Source organism: Cydia fagiglandana, chromosome 27, assembly GCF_963556715.1.
Source record: "Cydia fagiglandana chromosome 27, ilCydFagi1.1, whole genome shotgun sequence".
Classification (NCBI taxonomy): Eukaryota; Metazoa; Arthropoda; class Insecta; order Lepidoptera; family Tortricidae; genus Cydia; species Cydia fagiglandana.
Window position 1 is genome coordinate 3,606,116 of NC_085958.1, and position 21,225 is coordinate 3,627,340.

Sequence of the window (21,225 nt, forward strand, 5' to 3'; positions counted from 1 at the left end):
TGTAACAATTATGAATCTAATACTATCATTTATATTCTTCTGCTTTCATAAGTAATACTTACTGATTTGTAAAAAGCGTTTTCAGTTAAAAAACAAGTCAAATTAACCTTCTTTCAAAAAAAAAAAACGAACTATAGGTAAGCAACTTCTGGTAGACCTCTTCTTCCTGTATTATTTGTATTGTTTTCTGTAACGAGGTGTGCAATAAAGAGTATTTGTATTGTACAGTAGAATCCGTTTATTATGACTCCGCATATACTGACCGACCGCTTACTATGACGCAATTACTGTGCGAAGTTTGGTTTCCATATAAAATTCTACGTAACGAAGTCGGATAAGATGACATCGCTTATAGTGACAATTCGCTTACTATGACCTATAAATCCTATTGTTATGGAATTATGTCCGGTTATACTGACAATTCGCTGGTTTTCGTAGCCGTACCTTACGTCTTTCATTGCGAAACGTTTGATGCGTGCGTGGCGTGTAAGTTGTTTTTGAATTGTTAGTTTTATTTTATAAAATTGTTGATGTTATTATTTTTGCTTTTATGTAAATTCAATGTTGACGTGTAAAAGTGCCCTTGTGGCCTATTTGCTGAATGGCCTATTTGCTGAATAAATGTTGATGTTTGATGTTTTGTTTTGATTTTCGAGATAATTGGTACACGGTTAATAAAACTCATCTCTCAAAAAGGAATTTGAGATTTATTTGGAAAAAGTAACAAAAATAAGAAGTTAATCCACTATGCTTTATATGACATCCGCTTAGTATGACGTGTTTGTCACTTCCCTTCGATGTCATTATAAGCGGATTCTATTGTATTGTATTGTCGACGGTTTACTAACTTCTCACTAAAGCATGCTATACTATGTGGGTGTTTCTAGGAGGAGCCCCACCACCACCGCCTATGCCTTCAGGTTTGTATTTTAACATTTATTTATACCGGGTGTGGCCTGTAATATGAGCAAAAACTTAAACTGTAGGCTGTACTCCTCATACTGACCAACATTTGTTCAGCGACTTTTATAAATAACTTTATAAAAGCTTTAAAAATATAATCAAGCCACGATTTTTAATATACTTTAAAGTTTATTTAATCTAAGAGGCAATGTATTGCGAATTTTGTTATTTTTAAGGCGTGACAAGCAACGTCAATCAAAATGATATGGCGTGGCGTTGGCGTCCATTGAAGGCAATATTTATTTTGTATGAAAAATAGGGAGTCTAAACACTTTATAATTTTTAAAAGTTGTTGAACAAAAGTGTCACCCTTTGAGGAGTACAATCTATGTTTTAATTATTTGCTCGTGTTACAGGCCACACCCGGTATTTTGTACATAGTTTGTATATGATTTATACTGCATCAAGCAGATCTTGTCAGTAGAAAAAGGCGGCAAATTTGAAAAATGTAGGCGCGAAGGGTTATCGTCCCATAGAAAATTTGAATATCGCGCCTTTTTCTACTGACAAGATTTGCTTGACCAAGTATATTTACACTATAGATAATATAATTTTTAGAATAGACGCTTGGACAGATGTTATCATTCCGGCCGCGAACTCTCTTTTGAAGTGCATGAAACTTGACAACCACGACACATATTCTTAACTTTTTTTTGTTCCTTTTAAAAAACGTTCTATTTACTTGTAGTAGTAGTAGTAGTAAACACTTTATTGCACAAAACAAGTACAGTCAAAGAATTTAATTTACTACCCATTTTGTACTTTGTCACAGTGACAACCGTATGAGGTCTCTAGCGGCTTTCATATTGATTGTCACTGTGACAAAGTACGAAATGGGTCGGAATTTAAATTCCTTGACTGTACATAACACAGAGAGAATACAGTAAATGTGTACAAAGGCGAACTTATCCCGTTAAGGTACAGTCAACGGTAAAAATATGGGTGTAGACAACTTACTCAAAAATATGTCCCATAGTTCTTAATTCACTGACATAAGAGCTATGGGACATATTCTTGAAATGATTTGTACAGTCAAGGAATTTAAATTCCGACCCATTTCGTACTTTGTCACAGTGACAACCGTATGAGGTCTCTAGCGGCTTTCATATTGATTGTCACTGTGACAAAGTACGAAATGGGTCGGAATTTAAATTCCTTGACCGTACACCCATATTTTTACCGTCGACTGTACTTACTTACTTGTATAGGTATATTAAATTAATCTGTATTTTATTTGCATGTGCTGTTTTCTCTTTCTTACTGCATGAGCATGGGTATATAGTTGTCTCGCTTTAACAGGGCCGGGTAGCGGGGGGCCGCCGCCGCCGCCAATGCCTTCAGGTTTGATTACACTTTTTCATTTTAGGGTAAAGTCTTTTATAATTGGCTCATTACAGAATATAGAAGCATGTGACTTTATGGTGCTCTCACACAAATATTCTAAAAGGATTATGCGTCAAAATGGTCCAAAAGAGTTGAGAATTAGGTTATTAGATATGTAGGTATTCCTATGTACTTCATTTAGTTCTATTGACAGCAAGCGGAATTCCTTTGCAGAGCTGAGATATTGGTATTTTAGTTATTACATTCACTGTCCCCGACGCACATGTGCGTCTACCGTCATACAAGTTTGTTTCTAGGCCACGCCCCCTGGCGTTAAAATGTCGTCGCTCTTAGGGCCAGTTGCACCAACTACAGTTAACAGACTGATCAACGTCACGCAGCAGAGATCTATGAAACTTCCCATACAATAAAATTTAGCGAACGCTTTAACGGTGACAGACGGTTTGGTGCAACCGACCCTATTATTGTTCGTATGTTACAAATAGAGCCCGACGGCTAATCCTATTATCTATTGTTAAGTAAAACCGCACGTGATACTTACCCGCGAAAAAGGGTCTTAAGTATTCTATTCGGCACCTGAGCGCGGGCTAGTCCAGCGCTCAAAAAACCAGTGTAGCTGCGCTCTCCGATAACGCGACTTTGTTACGCATCTCGATGACACAGTTTACACTGGTTCTGTAGTGTTCGACTCGCCGGCACTCGGTAACCGAAGTACTGTACTTTTTATGCAGGTGGTTGTGGCACGTGGCACGAGCGGTTTTACTTAACAATAGACAATAGGATTAGCCGTCGGGCTCTATTTGAAACCTACGAACTATACCTAGGCAATAGAGTTAACCGCCGCGTTCGCACGGCGGCGCGCGAACATCTACCCTGTAGTATTTAATTTACTTACTTGGACTCTATTGCCTAGGCAATAAGGGTGACGATATCTTAACTAAAATACCAATATCTTAGTTCTGTAATGGAATCCTGCTCGGTGCCCATAGAACGAAATGAAGTACCTACATAGAAATATCTATCTAATGACTTAACTCTCACTTCTGTGGTTTTCTTAGCATCAGAAAAAAGGTAAACAATCTTGACGTGTCTTTTTATTGAAAGCGAATGAAAACTGCTTTTAATAATTAGCAGTGTTGGGCAAAAAGTAATTGAATTATTAATTAACAATTGCAATTACAAAATGTAATTCCAACAAATAATTTCCATTACATGTGGAAAGTAATTAAAATTTTAATTACTAATTACAATTGCAAAATGTAATTAGTAATTAAATTATTAATTAGAAAAAAGTTTTTCAAGTAAAAGTAGCTTATTTTGACGTGTTCTATACGTTACAATCATTTAAAATATATGTCATAATGGCACCACTCGTGATGAAAATTTTCTAAGTCCCAGCTCCCTTTAAAAACATCAATCTTTGGAGGCGTCTAACTCAGCCATTTTTCATTTGAGAGAAAAGTTTTTTCAGTAAAAGATGCTTATTTTGATGTGATCTACACATTACAATCATTTAAAAATAGTGTCATAATGACACCACTTTGTCAAAAAAAAAATTCTAAGTCTCAGCCCCCCCTTTGCTACAGTCCAACCCGAAAGGCACCTTAGGTCGGCGCTTACGTCATTATTAGCGGCGCCCCAATACTAATGCGGTGCTACGCGACGTAAGCGCCGACCGCCATATTCAACGTGGTTTGTCACATAGTACCCTATAAAGGTATGATTCCAGGGATAAAAAATATGTTATAACGTTATCCTGCGTATAATGGAATTCATAAAAGTTTTTCTTTATAATTACTCCAAGTAAATTTGTTCATATTTGTATATTATTAAAAAGATAAATGAAAAGTAATTGAGTAATTTAATTACTAATTAATGTAATTATAATTGCAAATTACACAGAAAATTTAATTACATGTAATTAAATTTTATGTAATTAAATTACACGAGTAATTAATTACGCCCAACACTGATAATTAGTCATTATTACTTGTGAAAGCAAAATAATGTAAATAATCGTATATGACTCATAATTGTTGTTATAATTGTTATTAATATGAATTGTGGATTTACCATGGTTACCAGTACAATTTGACATTAAGTTAATGGTTTAACCGCTTAACCACGGGTTAGTGGAATGGTGCAAGTGGCCCCAAGTCATTTATTGTGTACTTCCAGTGGGCGGCGGGCCGCCTCCCCCTCCACCCCCGCCGCTGCCGGGCGGGCCGCCGCCGCCCCCCATGCCGGGTGTGGGGGGTCCGCCGCCCCCGCCCCCCATGATGGGCGGCCCGCGCCCGCCGCCGCCGCCCATGGGGGGACCCATGGCGCCAAGAATGGTGAGTTTATTTCCATAGGGAATATTAGGCAAAAATCTGCGGACCTTTAGCACATATAGCAGGCGTGACTCACTCCGCGATTCCGTCGCTTTGCTACAGGTAGCTAAAAGTGCATCCGTTCGGCCCCAACGCCGGCCGCGCCGGCGTGGCGCTGTCGCCACCTATAGTTCGTTTTTTTTAGCATTAGAAAGAACTTGCAAGAAGGTAAGCGATCTTGACATGTCTTTTAATTGAAAAACGCTTTTTAAAAATCAAAAACTATTACTTATGAAAGCAGAAGATTATAAATGATCGTATTAGATTCATAATTGTTACATATTTGCCGTAACATATTTTTAAAATATGTTTTTCAATTAAAAGACACATCAAGATTGTTTACCTAATTTCTAATGCTAAAAAAAACGAAGTTTAGCGGCCATATCTGTGCTGATCGTAACAGGCGCGTTTTGTTAGAGAGTGAGTCTTCTGTACCTAGTACTAATATTTATTCTGTGCATATAATAAACGAACCTCATTAACGTCATCAATGACACATGCGTCCCTAGGTCGATCACGTGACCTACCGTGAAACGCGACAGTCGAAAGTTCGGTTTCCGCCTCTCTATCGCTCTCGCTTATTCGATGAATAAAAAAGCAAATAAAGAAAATTCGATTTTCACGTTTCGCGGTAGGCCACCTGTAAACGAACCGCCTTGACGCATCAATGTCATAGTGAAAACTTGTCAAGCGACTGTTTAAGACTTGGTATGTAGAAGTTACTCTATAGTTTACTAAACAAATTAGTGCTGCACTCTGGCGGCAGAACATTGCAGTAGTACTCCCTATTGAATTACCCGGTTATATTCAAATGACTCGTGGCTCAGTACATAGACTAGGAATCCTCTAGACCGAGTTTAGAGCAATTATTTCATGCAACCGATGATGCCAAAAATGCGGGGGTGCGCGGGACGACGCGAGCGTAATCCCGTGCCGTGATTGGTCCGTTGAAAGACACGGAAGTAACACAAAGACACTTTCGACTCGAACATGGAGTAAAATTACCGTATGCGTGAAGGGGTAGCGCGACTGTGCTCAGTCTGGAGGATGTTTTGTCTGTGGCTCAGTATTTGCTTTTTTATATTTTACATCAAATCCTAAATATTGCCCCGCCATTTATTTTCTCCTAGAAAGCGACAACAACAACATTGACTGAACTGAACTGTTATATTCCGTTGAAGAAAAAAAATCATGCAGCCATTTTTTACAAGCTTTTATTTAGTTTCACCTGTCCCGTTGTTAGTCTGTAATCAAATCTTGCAAGTTAAATTTGATCCACTTCCCGGTTTCCGATTGAGCTGAAATTTTGCATACATACATAAGTTGGGTGACAAGGCAATATTATGGTGTCATCGAGCTGATCTGATGATAGTGACCGGAGGTGGCCATAGGAACTCTGTGATAAAATAACGAAGCTAATTGTGTTTGGGGTTTTTAGAATTGTCTCGATGAGTATTAGTTGTCTGTGGAAAAAAGTACAGTCAGCGATAAAAGCTTGTACCAAAAATGATTTTTTTGCCAAAAACGTATTAAAGCCCTAATTAACTGTCTTGTTTCAGTGATTCATTTTTGAAATCACGTCATAAACTCATAAGCATATTTATTGTACATTTTATACTTTTTCGGACATTATATGAAAAAATAAAATAAAAATAAAAAGCAAAATGTATTTATTATTCTATCTATAGAAAAATTAATTGAGTCCCTTATCTTCAAACGATATATCCTGTATACCCTCTTAAAAATACCTACTCTTATTTCCCTTAGAATTGCAAAATCTAACAATTGGATTTATCCGAATTTTAAATTAATCGTCTCAAAAATGACTCGAGTGACTCAGAATTCAATAAAATATACTATTTCTAACGTTTTTATGGTTTAAACTCACTTGTTTTTAGTCACTCGCGCGACATGTTTCTACTGACTAAAAACAAGTGAATCTAAACCATAAAATTATTCCATGTTAGTATGTCTCACAACAGTTTAAATTCGATGTCTTCTGTCTTTAAAATTTTACAAATTGGAGCGAACAAGCTGCACTTATAATAAAATCAAACAAAAAGCGAAAACTTTAAATACCATTCTAGGTCTCAAGAATTTACTTACCAAAATTGCATTGCGTTTCAGCCCCAACCCGACGTTTTGCCCCACGGTCTGAAACCTAAGAAGAAGTGGGAGGTGGAGGGACCTCTGAAGCGAGCCAACTGGAAAACGATCGTTCCTGCCAAGATGTCCGAGAAAGCCTTCTGGGTCAAGGTATAAAAAAGTTTTCTAAAACTGCCAAATATAGCCGGTCAAAGAACTTTGTCAGTAGAAAAATTCGCCAAATTCAAATTTTATTTGGGACGACTACCCTTCACGCCTACATTTTTTAACAATAATGTGTTTTACTACTACATACTATTAAGACTTTTGCATTTTAGGTACAAGAAGAAAAGATGGCGTCGCCGGACATTCTCAGCGGATTGGCGCTCAAGTTCTCCAGCAAACCCGTCGCCAAGAGGAACGAGGATGCGGTCGATAAGTAAGCTGAGAATAATATCGTTGGGTGACAAGCAAAAATCACTAACTAACATCATTGAAATTATTGGACAATAAACCGTGTTACAAGTGTAATAAAGTGCATTGTTACTTTAATTTTTGGATAGTACTTAGTGACTTTTGCTTGTCACCTGGCGATATTTTACCCCCTTATTCATAAAATAAAACTTTACGGGCCTGATTTAGTTAAATTATGTTTTAAATAAATATATAATAAAATACAAAGGCTAGGTTTCGTGTTTTAAATTCACACCGTAACGAATCTTTGAAATGAATCCCTCGCTGCGCTTTAGATCCTTATTTATCTATTAAGGAGATAAAACGGAAACAGTCACATAAAATATGGCGTATTGTTACGTTGGCAACATTACTTAGGTATAGATGTTTCCTTAAACATATCTTAATTAGAATCACTTGCTTCGCTCGTGATTCCATTATAAAATTTTCACCTCGTTGGATTATAAAATGTGTACTCGCAGCAAAAGCGAACTTTTCTTGCTTATTGCATAAATAACTATCTATTTTAATGTTGTTTCTATTTCAGGGTCCACACACTAAAAAAAGTGAAAGACCTAAAAGTCCTAGACAGCAAAGCGGCACAGAACCTCTCTATCCTATTGGGCGGCTCTCTCAAACACATGTCGTACGAGCACATACGAACGTGCGTGTTACGATGCGACACGACAGTGCTGTCGGCTAATGTGCTGGACTTACTTATACAGGTAATGTTTATTTCATTTACATTCTGTCAAAAATAATTGAAAAGAAACAGTTTTAACTGCCAAAACGAAACATATGGACCCAATCTCGAAGATTACTTTACTAGTAGCCACCGATGAGTTCCACCGTCTAAGGCCCACTTGCACTATTCCACTAACCCGGGGTTAACCGGTTAAACCTGGAGTTTCCATGGTTACCCATACATTTTACACTAGGTTAACGGTTTAACTGCTTAACCCCGGGTTAGAGGGATGGTGCAAGTGGGCCTAAATGTCCATATTCTGGCTTCATCGTGAGGTCACACCGAACGCACCACGCATTGCCATCTGTATTATATTTAGTTGAAACGTTTCAAATAGATACCGCTATTAGAAAAGTAAGTTAAAATCGGCTTGTTACTTTCAAACACATTTCGTACGAGCACATACGAACGTGCGTGCTACGATGCGACACGACAGTATTGTCGGCCAATGTCCTGGACTTACTTATACAGGTAATATTACCCGAAATACCTATACTACCTATACACCCGCAATTTTGAATAAAGACCGAAAACTAATGGAAAAAAATCTATACATACACGGTTGCTAAATAATAAGTGCATTCCCGTTGCCAGTGAGGTTTTGGGATTATATAGAGCAACTTTTACTATGGGGCCAACCCCGAAATCGGAACGGGAAAGCAGTTATTTTTTAGCCATCCTGTATAATACCTGCTCACAAAATTTCACGTGAATCGGTTGAGAAAGCAACTAGAGTATAGCCGGACATACGAAAGCTTTTTTACTCAAGTTATAACGGAGGCGCTTCGCTCGCGCTTCACGCTCGCTCAGTCAAAAACAACGTTTTAAGTGTTTAATTTACATTTACGCTGTAGTATGACCAATTATAGCATAATAAACGGGCATAGTAAGCGGTTACCATAGCATATGGAGTATCGACACTTTACAACTACAGGGATGTCACATGCGCATTTCCGACTCCTTTAAAATTAGACTATTATAATATTTCAAACATTTTTTTTGTTACTATTAGAAGTATTAGAACAAATTAAATTATTTTCAGAAAATATTTTAATTTGTTTAAATTTCGAGTAGAAACACTACTATATAAATTATAAACTGAATTAAATATCATATACAAAAAGAAAAAAAATGAAAAATTCGACCTATGCCGCTGTGGCCCGGTAACCGAATGGCGTAGGCACCTGCTGTGATAGCAGAGGACGCTGGTTCCTTTCCAGCCTGGGGCGCTGGAAGCCTTGGTCACTTTTTCTTAGTATATGTACATTTATATCAGTTTATTTTTTTTGTTTACAGTACCTACCACCCGCGGACCAGCTTAAAAAGCTGTCAGAATTAAAGAACAAAGAAGACCTAACAGAAGCTGAGCAGTTTTCAGCCACAGTGGCTGACGTCAAGCGTCTAGTGCCTCGGTTAAGGAGTTTAGCGTTCAGAGAACACTACACGGAGATGATATCTGAAGTTAAACCGGTAAGCTACAGATCTGGCAGCTGTTCATCGGTGGAGGCTACTCACTCTGCCCGCCACCAATCAACATCTGCCAGGTGCCCAGAGCAAGTAAGACCAGTTAAAAACCGAGGAGATGATATCTGAAGTGAAACCGGTAAGTTACTATTAAATCTGCCAGCTGTTCATCAGTGGAGGCTCACTGCCGTCCACCGATCAAAATCTGCCAGATGCCCGGATCGAGTCCATTGCTCTCAAAACAAAGAGGACCTAACAGAAGCTGAGCAGTTTGCAGCGACAGTGGCTGATGTCAAACGTCTAGTGCCTCGGTTAAGGAGTTTAGCGTTCAGAGAACACTACACGGAGATGATATCTGAAGTTAAACCGGTAAGCTATAGATCTGGCAGCTGTTCATCGGTGGAGGCTACTCACTGCTCTCCACCGATCAACATCTGCCAGGGGCCGGGGACAAAGGAGCCGCATGTTTTTTTAGAAACCTGATTAATGGAATTATGCATGGACATAAGATACGAAAGACCTTCAGTTAGTTTGCTATATTATCTTTAGTAAATCTGGCAGCTTTTTATCGGTGGAGGCCACATACTCTGCCTTCCACCAATGAACATCTGCCAGATGCCTGAATAACTGTCATCTTATTCCAAGCGTCCTCTATAGTGAAAGGTTTTAACTATTTTAATTCTTTATTTCACAGGACATCGTGTCAGGCACAGCGGCGTGTGAGGAAGTTAAATCTAGCGGCAAATTCGCGAAGATCCTAGAACTGTTGCTGTTATTAGGAAACTATATGAACACTGGCTCTAACAATGCTGGGGCGTATGGGTTCGAAATCAGCTTCTTGACTAAGGTTAGTTTGTTAGGGTTCCGTACCCAAAGGGTACAACGGGACCCTATTACTAAGACTCCGCTATCCGTCCGTCCGTTCGTTCGTCTGTCACCAGGCTGTATCTCACGAACCGTGATAGCTAGACAGTTGAAATTTTCACAGATGATGTATTTCTGTTGTCGCTATAACAACAAATACTAAAAACAGAATATAATAAACATTTAAGTGGGGAACCATTCACAATATTTCTTTGATATTCTAGAATAGTATTTACGTACTAAGCATAATGATTGATCACATTAGTTAAATCATATGCAAAAATATACTTAAACAACCGTGATACCGAAATTGAATACCGATTAATTTGTATGAAAATTTTAGCGGTATTCGGTTCCTGGTCTGAACAGAGCCTTATCTTGTTTATCTACCAAGCATTAGATTTTTTTTGTTAAGTATATTCTTGTATAAATCACTTCGACCTTATAAAACAAAGTCCCCCGCCGCGTCTGTCTGTTTGTATGTTCGTGATAAACTCAAAAACTACTGAATGGATTTTCATGCGGTATTCACCTATCAATAGAGTGACTCTTGAAGAAGGTTCAGGTGTATAATTTGTTAAGGTTTACCCATGCGAAACCGGGGCAGGACGCTAGTAAAAATTAAATAAAGAATATTTTTTCCTATAGTTGTAGACATTATGAAATTAAATGACATTTGTATTTTTAGGGTTCCGTACCTCAAAAGGAAAAACGGAACACTTATTGGATCACTTGTGCGTTTGTCTGTCTGTCCGTCTGTCACAGCCCATTTTTTTCAGTTAACAGCGACTAAAGATTTGGAGAACAAGCAGACGTTACTACACTACTTGGTCGACACGATTGAGAGGAAGTTCCCTGACGCGCTCAACTTCGCAGAAGAAATGCCCCACATAGACAGGTAAACATATCAGAGAGAAATATAGTAAGAATAGTGCTCACTCCAAAACTGATGTATGGAGTGAGCACTCTATGTATTTTTTTCTCTATAGCTTAACCAGAATAGTTATTTGTACAACAAGAGATCAAAGTTTGATATCTCTTCGAGTGCTTATTTTGAGTACCGTGCAAGCGAAAGATTCTATAATATTTTTTTAATTCACGAGCGTAGCGAGTGAATCTAATTTAGAATCTTGAGCGTAGTAAGGGATTCAAAAGCGCACGAGATGTAAATAACTTTGATCTCGTGTAGTACACAAAATGTTTCACCCTAAGCAGTGAGAACATACCTAGAGGGACAGAGATAATAGAACCCAAGTATATCGAAATTGTATTAGACCCTGCATGTTGAAATGACATTTGACTATAAAGTTCACTTGAATTTCATTTTTTCTCACTCAGTGAGCAAAATCGCATTTTGCTCATTGAGTGAGACAAAATGACTCAGTGAGCAAAATCGCATTTTGCTCACTGTTTTTAAGAAGCAAAGTACCCTTGTTCGAGCTGCTGAGGTGAAAATGTATTATTACCCCAGGGCGGCCCGCGTTTCGATGGAGAACGTGCAGAAGTCGCTAAAGAAGATGGACAACGATATCCGAGCCCTAGAGACCGACCTCAACAACTCGAGGGTGCCCCAGGAGCCAGACGACAGGTTCCACGAGACCATGAGCGTATCCTTTACAAACTATAAAGCGGCCCACAGATTGTCAGTTCGCCGGACGATTTCAGCCTGTCAGTTGTTTGGTTCGGATTGGCAATATGATAGGCCCCTTAACAGTATGAACAGTTTTCTCAAAAATGGACGGCAAAGTCGACTTTGCCATCTAAAAAATAGGTCGCGAAGCGCGCAGTTTATGGTCAGTCAAAAATTAAAAAGTTAAAAACATTGCAGTCTCGATTTTAGGACTGCAATGTTGCATACAAATTCCATTATTTGTCGAGTTCCAAACTTTATAAAAGTTGAAATGGCCATATCACATGAAGGCACAGGCCCATTAAACAGCCAAACAGATGATTAGTACCGCGACTATTTAGCTGTCTCAAATAGGTTGGCGTATTTTCGGCACAAAAATACACTTCTATTTTTTTATTAAAAAAAATAAAAACGCGGCAAGGGCTTTGTTCTGCGAAAATATATACGTAAGAATGTTGCTTTTGTAAAATATTTCTATGATATTTATATTTGTTGCACCATTTTTGAGAAAAGCACTATATATGACTCGGCTGGAAGGCTACTTGCTGGCTTCGGATTCAATTAAACGGACTCCCAAGGTCGTCCGTTTAAAACGAATCCTCAGCCTGCAAGTAGCTACTTCCGAGCCTCGACAATAATGTACTATTGTATTAAGGCCGGTAAACAAGAATTTGCGAACGAGTGTGAATTGAAGCCCGAAGCTGAGGGCTTAATTAACACGAGTTCGTAATTCCTGCATCGCCCTTACATAATAATATCATTCCAATAATATCCTTCTTAGGCTGTTTGAGATTGAGAGAAACAAAGTACAGATTTTATTATTTTATTTTATTTATTACTATTATTAATACAAGAAATAACCTTATGATCTAATTCAGTTCCCTGCAAAACTGTTTACACAGTTTGTCTGCAGGTGCGAGTCTCTGATATAATTACTTACATACGTAATCAATGTAAAATATTATAAAAACTAACATCATACACTTAACTAATATAATCAGATATACCTTACTTTACTTGGGTGACATTTGCAGGCACAGGCATGCAATTGTCACCCAAGCATTTTCAATAGGTGCTGCTTTACTGCTGTTTTAAATCTAGTTTTATTGGGCTCGAGCCTGATATTTTCTGGAAGACTGTTTAAGAAATATGGCAACCTTTTTTTTAGAGTTCGGTCTCCGTAATAATTGGTGACGCGGGGTATTTCATATTTTTGCACAGCCACTGATCTTGTATTATGTTTATGTTCTACTCGTGTCGAGATTTGCTCTTTATTGCTGTGGTTGTTAATTGCTAAGAGGTATTTGTGTTTTAAACTGACCGGGAGTATTTTACAAATTTTAAATAGTTTATTATAATTACCTTTACAACTGTTTCTAGTTTTTTTATTGACGAGTAACTTTAAGAATCTAATTTGTAGCGCTTCTACTTTATCTATATACGATTTAAAAGTGAGACCATAGCAATCAAGGGCATAGCTTAACACGGAATCAACTATTGCAAAATATAAGCACTTTAATACATTAATTGGTACTTTAAAGCTAAGGTGGTAAAATCTTCCTAATAAAATTCTAAGTTTGCTACAGATATAATTTATATGTTGTTGCCAAGAAAATGCGGAATCTACTTTAACACCTAAATATGTAACACAATCAACTTTTTCTATTGGTTTACAATGGCAATCGTGTAAGTTATTATGAAGACAAGTAAAGCTATGGGTATACATAGGGAGTGGCATTTCTGTTGGGCTTAGATATGGCGATTGTATAATTAGGAGCTTAGTTTTATCTGAATTCAATATAATGCCATTGTCATGTGACCACTTTACCACTGAGTCTATGTCTTGTTGAACTAGACGACAAGTTTCTATCATATTGGTACCTGCGCGTAGGGTGCATAGGTCGTCAGCAAACATATGTGCGGAACAGTTTCGCAGAACTCCACATAAGCTATTTACATGCATTAAGTAACACACGGGGCCACATACGGAACCCTGTGGTACTCCACAATGTACTAGTGTCTCATCACTTAGGTCGTCTCCAATCTTCACTCGGTATGAACGTGATGTGAGATAGTCGCGAAACCATTTGTTTAGCGGCTGCCCCACACCACATTCAGCCATTCCATTTAAAAGGGTGTTTGTATCTAAAGTGTCGAATGCTTTCTTAAAATCATAGAATATTGCTACAACAAATTTTTTATCGTCTAAGTAAGTATTAATTTCATCAGTGAATTTGGACAAAAGAGTGGCAGTACTTCTACTTTTCTGAAACCCATGTTGACAATCATTTAATATACTGTTTTTTTGAAGAAAGGAGCTTGTTTGATTGATTATACATTTTTCAACTATTTTATCTATACTGGAGAGAATGGATATTGGTCGATAGTTTGAGTATACTTTACGGTCACCCTTTTTATGGATTGGACGTACTAGAGATTCTTTTAACTTATTAGGGTATTTATGTTGAGTAACTGATAGATTAATTAATTTGGCTATGACTGGACATACTTTATCTACGATTAGCTTCAGGTCAGACATGCGTACAAGATCGCTTCCCGGCGCTTTATTTTTATCTATTAGATTAATTACACGTTTAACGTCTTTGCTATGCACGGGTTGCCATCTCATACACACGTCCGTCTTGTTTACATATTTGTTTCTGTCTAACCATATATCGTTACATGTATGCTTAATTTGCTCTATCTCGTTTGTAAAGGTAAATGCAAACTTATTACAAATGTCTCTAATTGTGTTACCTTGGTCTACCATATTACTAAGGACGGAGCTATCTAATGAGATTTTATTATTTCCTAATAAACTGTTTATTTGTTAGATGTAGTGCGTAATTGTTTTCCATCGTATTTTCTCGGAAACGTTCGTATTTGTCATGCTACTTCAGTCAACGTCAGTACCTTTTGTACCGAGACTGACTGAAATACTCGTAGCAAGACACGTTTATACGTTTCCGTGAAAATACTCGCGATAGAAAATAATTATGCACTACATCTGTATCTTGAATGAGAAGCAAATTGTCTTGAGGGACTTTGCTTTTAGAAAACACTAGTTTGAACCAGAGATTTTCCGAATATTCGCATCCGCGGAACATCCGCATTATGTCCAACATCCCAAAATCGATGCGGATGTCGATCACGTCGGTAACAGGAACGTATTAGCGGCGGCGCCGGCGGCGTAAGTGCTAGATAATTTCGTCATTATAATATTACTGTTTATTAAATAAAATGCACGTATATTCTTGCTCAAATACTAAACATTTCATTTCTTTTTAAATAAAAAATGCTAAAAATGTATTTGACGTTTTTTATGTACCAATTCTTGACATGCGCATCCGGGGATGTGAGGCTTAAAATATCCGCATCCGCATCCGCGGATGTCATAAAATCTGCATCCGCAACATCCCTGGTTTGAACTAGTGTTATTCATTAAAATGTGTAAGCATTGTCAACATACTTCCTGAACCCTGCCCCAGTCATTCGCGAAAGAAGCCAGGGAACAATGCGATCTACTCCACTCCATGTTCCGAAAAATGGACGCGTTATACACAGAACTAGCTGAATACTACGTGTTCGACCCGCACAAGTACACGCTCGAAGAGTTCTTCTCCGATATCAAGACTTTTAAGGACTCTTTTGCGGTGAGTAATGTCCAGGAAAATGGACACCTTCTATATAGACTCAGGGACTCTGACATATATTACAATCCATGTTTCGAAAAATGGACGCTCTGTACACAGAACTAGCAGAATACTATGTGTTCGACCTGCACGAGTACACGCTCGAAGAGTTCTTCTCAGATATCAAGACTTTTAAGGACTCTTTTGCGGTGAGTAAAGAATGTCCCGAAAAATGGACATCGTCTATATAGACTCAGGCACTTAGTGACATATATTACACTCCATGTTTCGAAAAATGGACGCCCTGTGCACAGAACTAGCAGAATACTATGTGTTAAACCTGCACAAGTACACGCTCGAATAGTTCTCCGATATCAAGACTTTTAAGGACTCTTTTGCGGTGAGTAATGTCCAGAAAAATGGACATCCTCTATATACTCAGGAACTTAGTGACACAATTACACGTCATGTTCCGAAAAATGGACGCCATGTACACAGAACTAGCAGAATACTACGTCTTTGATCCGCACAAGTACAAGAGTTCTTCTCCGATATCAAGACTTTTAAGGACTCTTTTGCGGTGAGTTAACAATGTTCCGAATAATGGGCACCCGCTGTATAGACTCAGGAACTCAGTGACATTATATTACACTCCGTGTTCCGAAAAATTGACGCATCCATTGAGTGTTGAGCACCATGTCTTGTTAGGTATTTTATTTGACTCGTAACTTATTCAAGTACTCGTCTTTGCTTCGGCCGTCCAAATCAATCCCATAAGCTTCTATTGTCAATTTACTAACATTTTGTGTATTTCAGGCGGCATACCAAGAGAACATAGTAGCGAGGGAGACGGAGGAGCGAGCGAGACGGGCAAGGGAAGCTCGCGCCACGGCAGAAAGAGAGAGGAGAGATCGACAGCACAGATATAAGCAGCTTGTCGACATGGACCGAGCGCAAGATGGCGTTATGGACAGGTATTTAAAGATACCATTTCTCGTTACATGTTTCGCTGCTATATGGTTTTCCTAACCTAAGAAACTTCAGTATTTCTTAATAAATGTACTGCCATTTGACCTTCCGAGCCAAAGGGGCAGTTATCTATACAGGGTGACTAAAAAAATAACTGCATTCCCGTTGCCAGGAAGGTTTTGGGATTATACTAAGCAACTTTTACTATGGGACCAACCGCGAAACCGTGAAAAAAAAATTTGGCTGTTTCATACATTTTGGCTGGTCCGTTTTCTATGGGATAATATTTTTTTAGGGTTCCGTACCCAAAGGGTAAAACGGGACCCTATTACTAAGACTCCGCTGTCCGTCTGTCCGTCCGTCCGTCCGTCCGTCCGTCCGTCCGTCTGTCATCAGGCCGTATCTCACGAACCGTGATGGCTAGACAGTTGAAATTTTCACAGATGATGTATTTCTGTTGCCGCTATAACAACAAATACTAACAACAGAATAAAATAAAGATTTAAGTGGGGCTCCCATACAGTCAACAACAGACCTATGAATACAGGCAAAGTGTCAAAAATATGTATACAGTACTTTATTGCCTGTACATTAAGGTCGTGTATACATATTTTTGGCACTTTGCCTGTATTCATAGCTCTGTTGTTGACTGTACAACAAACGTGATTTTTGACCGAAGTTAAGCAACGTCGGGCGGGGTCAGTACTTGGATGGGTGACCGTTTTTTTTTTGCCTTTTTTTGCATTATGGTACGGGTTCCGTGCGCGAGTCCGACTCGCACTTGTTTGCGTTTTCGGAGTTGGTAATGTTGTCCCAAAATATTTATTAATTTGTTTAATTATTGTTGTTTGTTACAGTTTGATGGAGGCGTTACAAAGCGGGTCGGCGTTTAGCAGAGAACGGCCGAGGAAAAAGGCGAACCCGCGGGTCGCAGGAGGTCAGTCGTTATACGTCATTGTAGCTGTTATTTATACGAAGCGCTGGTGGCCTAGCGGTGAGAGCGTGCGACTTGCAATCTGGAGGTCGCGGGTTCAAACCCCGGCTCGTACCAATGAGTTTTTCGGAACTTATGTACGAAATATCATTTGATATTTACCAGTCGCTTTTCGGTGAAGGAAAACATCCCGAGGAAACCGGACTAATCCCAATAAGACCTAGTTTACCCTCTGGGTTGGAAGGTTAGATGGCAGTCGCTTTCGTAAAAACTAGTGCCTACGTCAAATCATGGGATTAGTTGTCAAGCGGACCCCAGGCTCCCATGAGCCGTGGCGAAATGCCGGGATAACGCGAGGAAGAAGAAGTAGCTGTTATTTATACCCTGTATCTTTAGGTATTTAAATAAAAGTAAACAAAATCTACCCTTAAACGGCTGAGGTAGGTTAGGTTCGTTAGTTATCTTCAAATGGCCGAAGGCCAAACGGCACAGAATAGGAGCCCCGCGAGAGCGGGGCCCCGTCGACATCGCTAACGTAAAAATAAAACGACGGAAAATGATGTAGGCATTTTGCGTTCTGGACCGTTCGCGATGTAGACTAAGAGCGATATAGGCAAAATGTTACACTAGTCATTTTGCGTTCTAGACCGTCCGCGAATATCCCCCTTAAGCCAGTTGAGGGTAGATGAAAACATTACAGCATGATCAAATAATGTAGGTTAAAGTCAGGTCGTACAGTGACTGATCTAGGCGGTTTTGTATTTGGTTGGTTAATCAATAAATGTTATAACTACCCGAAAATGTACAAATTGTTTGTTTACTTTTATTTAAATACATAAAGATACAGACTATAGACACAATAACTGGTTAAATTTAATTTAAAAATGGAAAAACGACTGTTTTGAGTCCCCTAGGCCCATATGGTGGAAAGATTTGTTGGCTATGGATGATGTCTTGGTGGCTTAGATGGCAGAGCGCTGGAGTATCGATCCAGAGGCCGTGAGTTCAAGTCTCACCTTAAGACAGTAATAATTCTACTTGTTAATAATTAAATTGATTAAATTAAGTTTTTATCAAGCAGAAACGTCAGCGAACGAAGCTTAGAAAATCAGATCAAAAGTGAAAAAACAAGTCTCACCCTAAAGCATTTATTAACTGGAGACGCCTTGGCTGTCATTTTCTGTACAAAACTGTCTGCCCATTTTTGCGGTGGAGGGGCACGTCAAATGTATGGCTATTTTGTACGTAACGTACAAATAGCCATGTCAGATAAACGTCAGTCCATACAAAAGTTTGCACGGTTTTTGGCAGAGGGGTAAGTCCTTAAAGGCTACTCCGGTTGTTAAATGCTCTAAGAGTCACTCAAGGCAGTAAATTATTCCATTTATAATTTCTGTTTAAGCTCAATAAGGTTATTTTTGGTAGAATTTTTAGTCCACTATAGTGACTTGTTTTCGAAATAAAGAATATTTATTTTTCGCGGAGATATGGACGAACTTACTAAATTCTTTTCGGATTAATATTAAAACGACAATTTAACCTTTTGAATCATCGTGAACCTTGCTGGAATGCACTAAGGTTCATATTGTGTTGTAGTCGCGCGCGTCAGTTGACGTCTTTGACGGTCAAAAGGTTAAAAAAAACAGTTACAATACTGTACTACAGAAAATTTTGTGTCCGTAGCACACAAGACTCATTTTCCCATGTTAATTTCACGCGGCACTAATAGAGGAGCTAAGCGATGAGGACGGAATGGTGCACGCGTTTTTGCACCGTATTGAAGGTACTTTTATAGCTGTTACACTAAAGAACAATTAAATTGGGTCATTTTCTATTGAAATTTTGAGATAAAGCGCCCCGTTTTTATTGTTTTAAACTACGTTTTTCATTCGTTTATGTCACAGTAGAGAATATACTATTTACTATATAATATACTATTTCAGTCAGTCTCGGTACAATAGTTATTTGTTTTACAAGGGGGCAAAGTTGTTGTTTAACCGCTCGTGCTAATATTGATACCCGAGCAAGCGAAAGATTCCAAAATTGAACCACGAGCGTAGCGAGTGGTTCGAAAAATGGAATCTTGAACGTTGCGAGGGTTTCAAAGCACGAGGGTTAAACAAAATTTGCCCCCGAGTGAAACACAAAATTTTTCACCACACCAACCCGAAGCAAATATTAAATGTAAAATATCAGACAAGATCAAACTAAATCAAATCCAAATGAATGTTATTAAATATTTATCATCTAAAATCATCATTTAAAAGTCAATTCTACCAGCAAACATAAGAAAACAACTCAAAATTTGCAATTGATTACTTTGCCTCACATGTGAATAAAATGCAACTTTGCTATCAGTTTTTGAAGTGCAAATTAAGACTTTCCGAGCTGGTGTGGTGAAAAAAGTATTGACTTTCACTGAAGTAGCATGACAAATACGAACGTTTCCGAGAAAATACGATGGAAAACAATTATGCACTACATATGTACATCTGTCAATAAATTGCACAGAATCGGCGATGCGCTGTGGCCTGCGGCTGCGGCGGAGGACAGGGCAATACACCCCCTTACAAGTTTATATAATTATTCAACCTTTCAGTGGGGTCGTTGTTTAACATTTTGAATAAGATGCTATGCTTTTGATGTTGTGTGTTTGTTATGGATGTTGTATGTTTTTTTCTAGTCGCTGAACTATATAATATACTTACATACTCGTATATTGCAGACAGAGACACCTATCAGATTATTTCTAAGGCTAACTGAAACTGAATTTAATATGCATTCATATGCATTTGTAGTAGATATGTCGGCGGCCGATCGTAAGATCAGGCATATCGTGAAATTCCTAGGCATATCGTGAAACGTGAAAATCTTTGACTCGTTCCCTGAGTCGACGGAGCCCCGCTACGCGGGGCTCCTATTTCTGGGCAGTTTGCCCTTCGGGCATCTGAAGCAACCTAACGAACCTATGCTACCTATATATTGGTTTAATGAGACTATCGTCAAAATATTACACAGAACATTACGATCTGCCTGATCTTACCATCGGCCGCCGACAGATATACTAATAATTAAAACAGAGATTAAACAAATTATCATAATTCTAAACCTAAATTAGTCTGAGGCATTTTCCCAGGACACTGGCCGCGTTTCCTCTCTGCACAGTGAGGATGAGATACAAATAATAATAAGAAATACATTAGCACAAAAAATTTAATACAACGTATATTCATTTAAGCGTATTATGATTGTTTTAATTTTTGGATATTTTTCAATGAAATAAATTTTATCTTATCTTATCTTATCTTATCTTATCTTATTTAGACCAACAGAACATAAATATTTGATTTAAAGGTCCTCACTCAGCTTCTAAATAAACACCTTTTCATTTCTCATGCTCTGAAAGAGGGTCATTGTTGTTCTAAAAGGTGTGCAGAAAATGATATGTTTCTGCACTATAGCATTTTAGGTTTTATTATTTTTTTTACGATAAGCAATTGAAATTTGGATATAAATGGATTTGTTATACAATTTCTATAAAAATATATACTTAGTCATGTTTTAAAAAAAACACCATGCATTTTACTTTCCTCGTATTCGAAATGAAAAGTAGAGTGTTTAACTCGTGTGAAAGTCATCATTTCAGCCTCGGACTATTGACGCTGTCATTGCGTTCGAGCGCCAAACTCGGCAGAAATGAGTGTCTTTCATCCCTCGCTTAAGTATTTTGTATTTTAGAAAAAATATTGATATACCTGGTATAGTCGTAA

The 21,225-nt window shown here is 38.3% G+C and overlaps 1 protein-coding gene across 1 annotated transcript in view; it reads left to right on the forward strand.

Annotated features, from left to right (window-relative positions):
• LOC134677996 (protein diaphanous) overlaps window positions 1–21,225 on the forward strand; it is a 48,355-nt gene that overhangs the window by 25,781 nt on the left and 1,349 nt on the right. Inside the window, exons 13-23 of the mRNA XM_063536438.1 lie at window positions 4,486–4,643; window positions 6,807–6,935; window positions 7,103–7,203; window positions 7,765–7,942; window positions 9,259–9,432; window positions 10,121–10,273; window positions 11,070–11,188; window positions 11,762–11,897; window positions 15,409–15,573; window positions 16,369–16,526; window positions 17,379–17,458. Coding sequence (XP_063392508.1) covers window positions 4,486–4,643; window positions 6,807–6,935; window positions 7,103–7,203; window positions 7,765–7,942; window positions 9,259–9,432; window positions 10,121–10,273; window positions 11,070–11,188; window positions 11,762–11,897; window positions 15,409–15,573; window positions 16,369–16,526; window positions 17,379–17,458 — 1,551 coding nt within the window. The remainder of the gene's footprint in view (window positions 1–4,485; window positions 4,644–6,806; window positions 6,936–7,102; window positions 7,204–7,764; window positions 7,943–9,258; window positions 9,433–10,120; window positions 10,274–11,069; window positions 11,189–11,761; window positions 11,898–15,408; window positions 15,574–16,368; window positions 16,527–17,378; window positions 17,459–21,225) is intronic.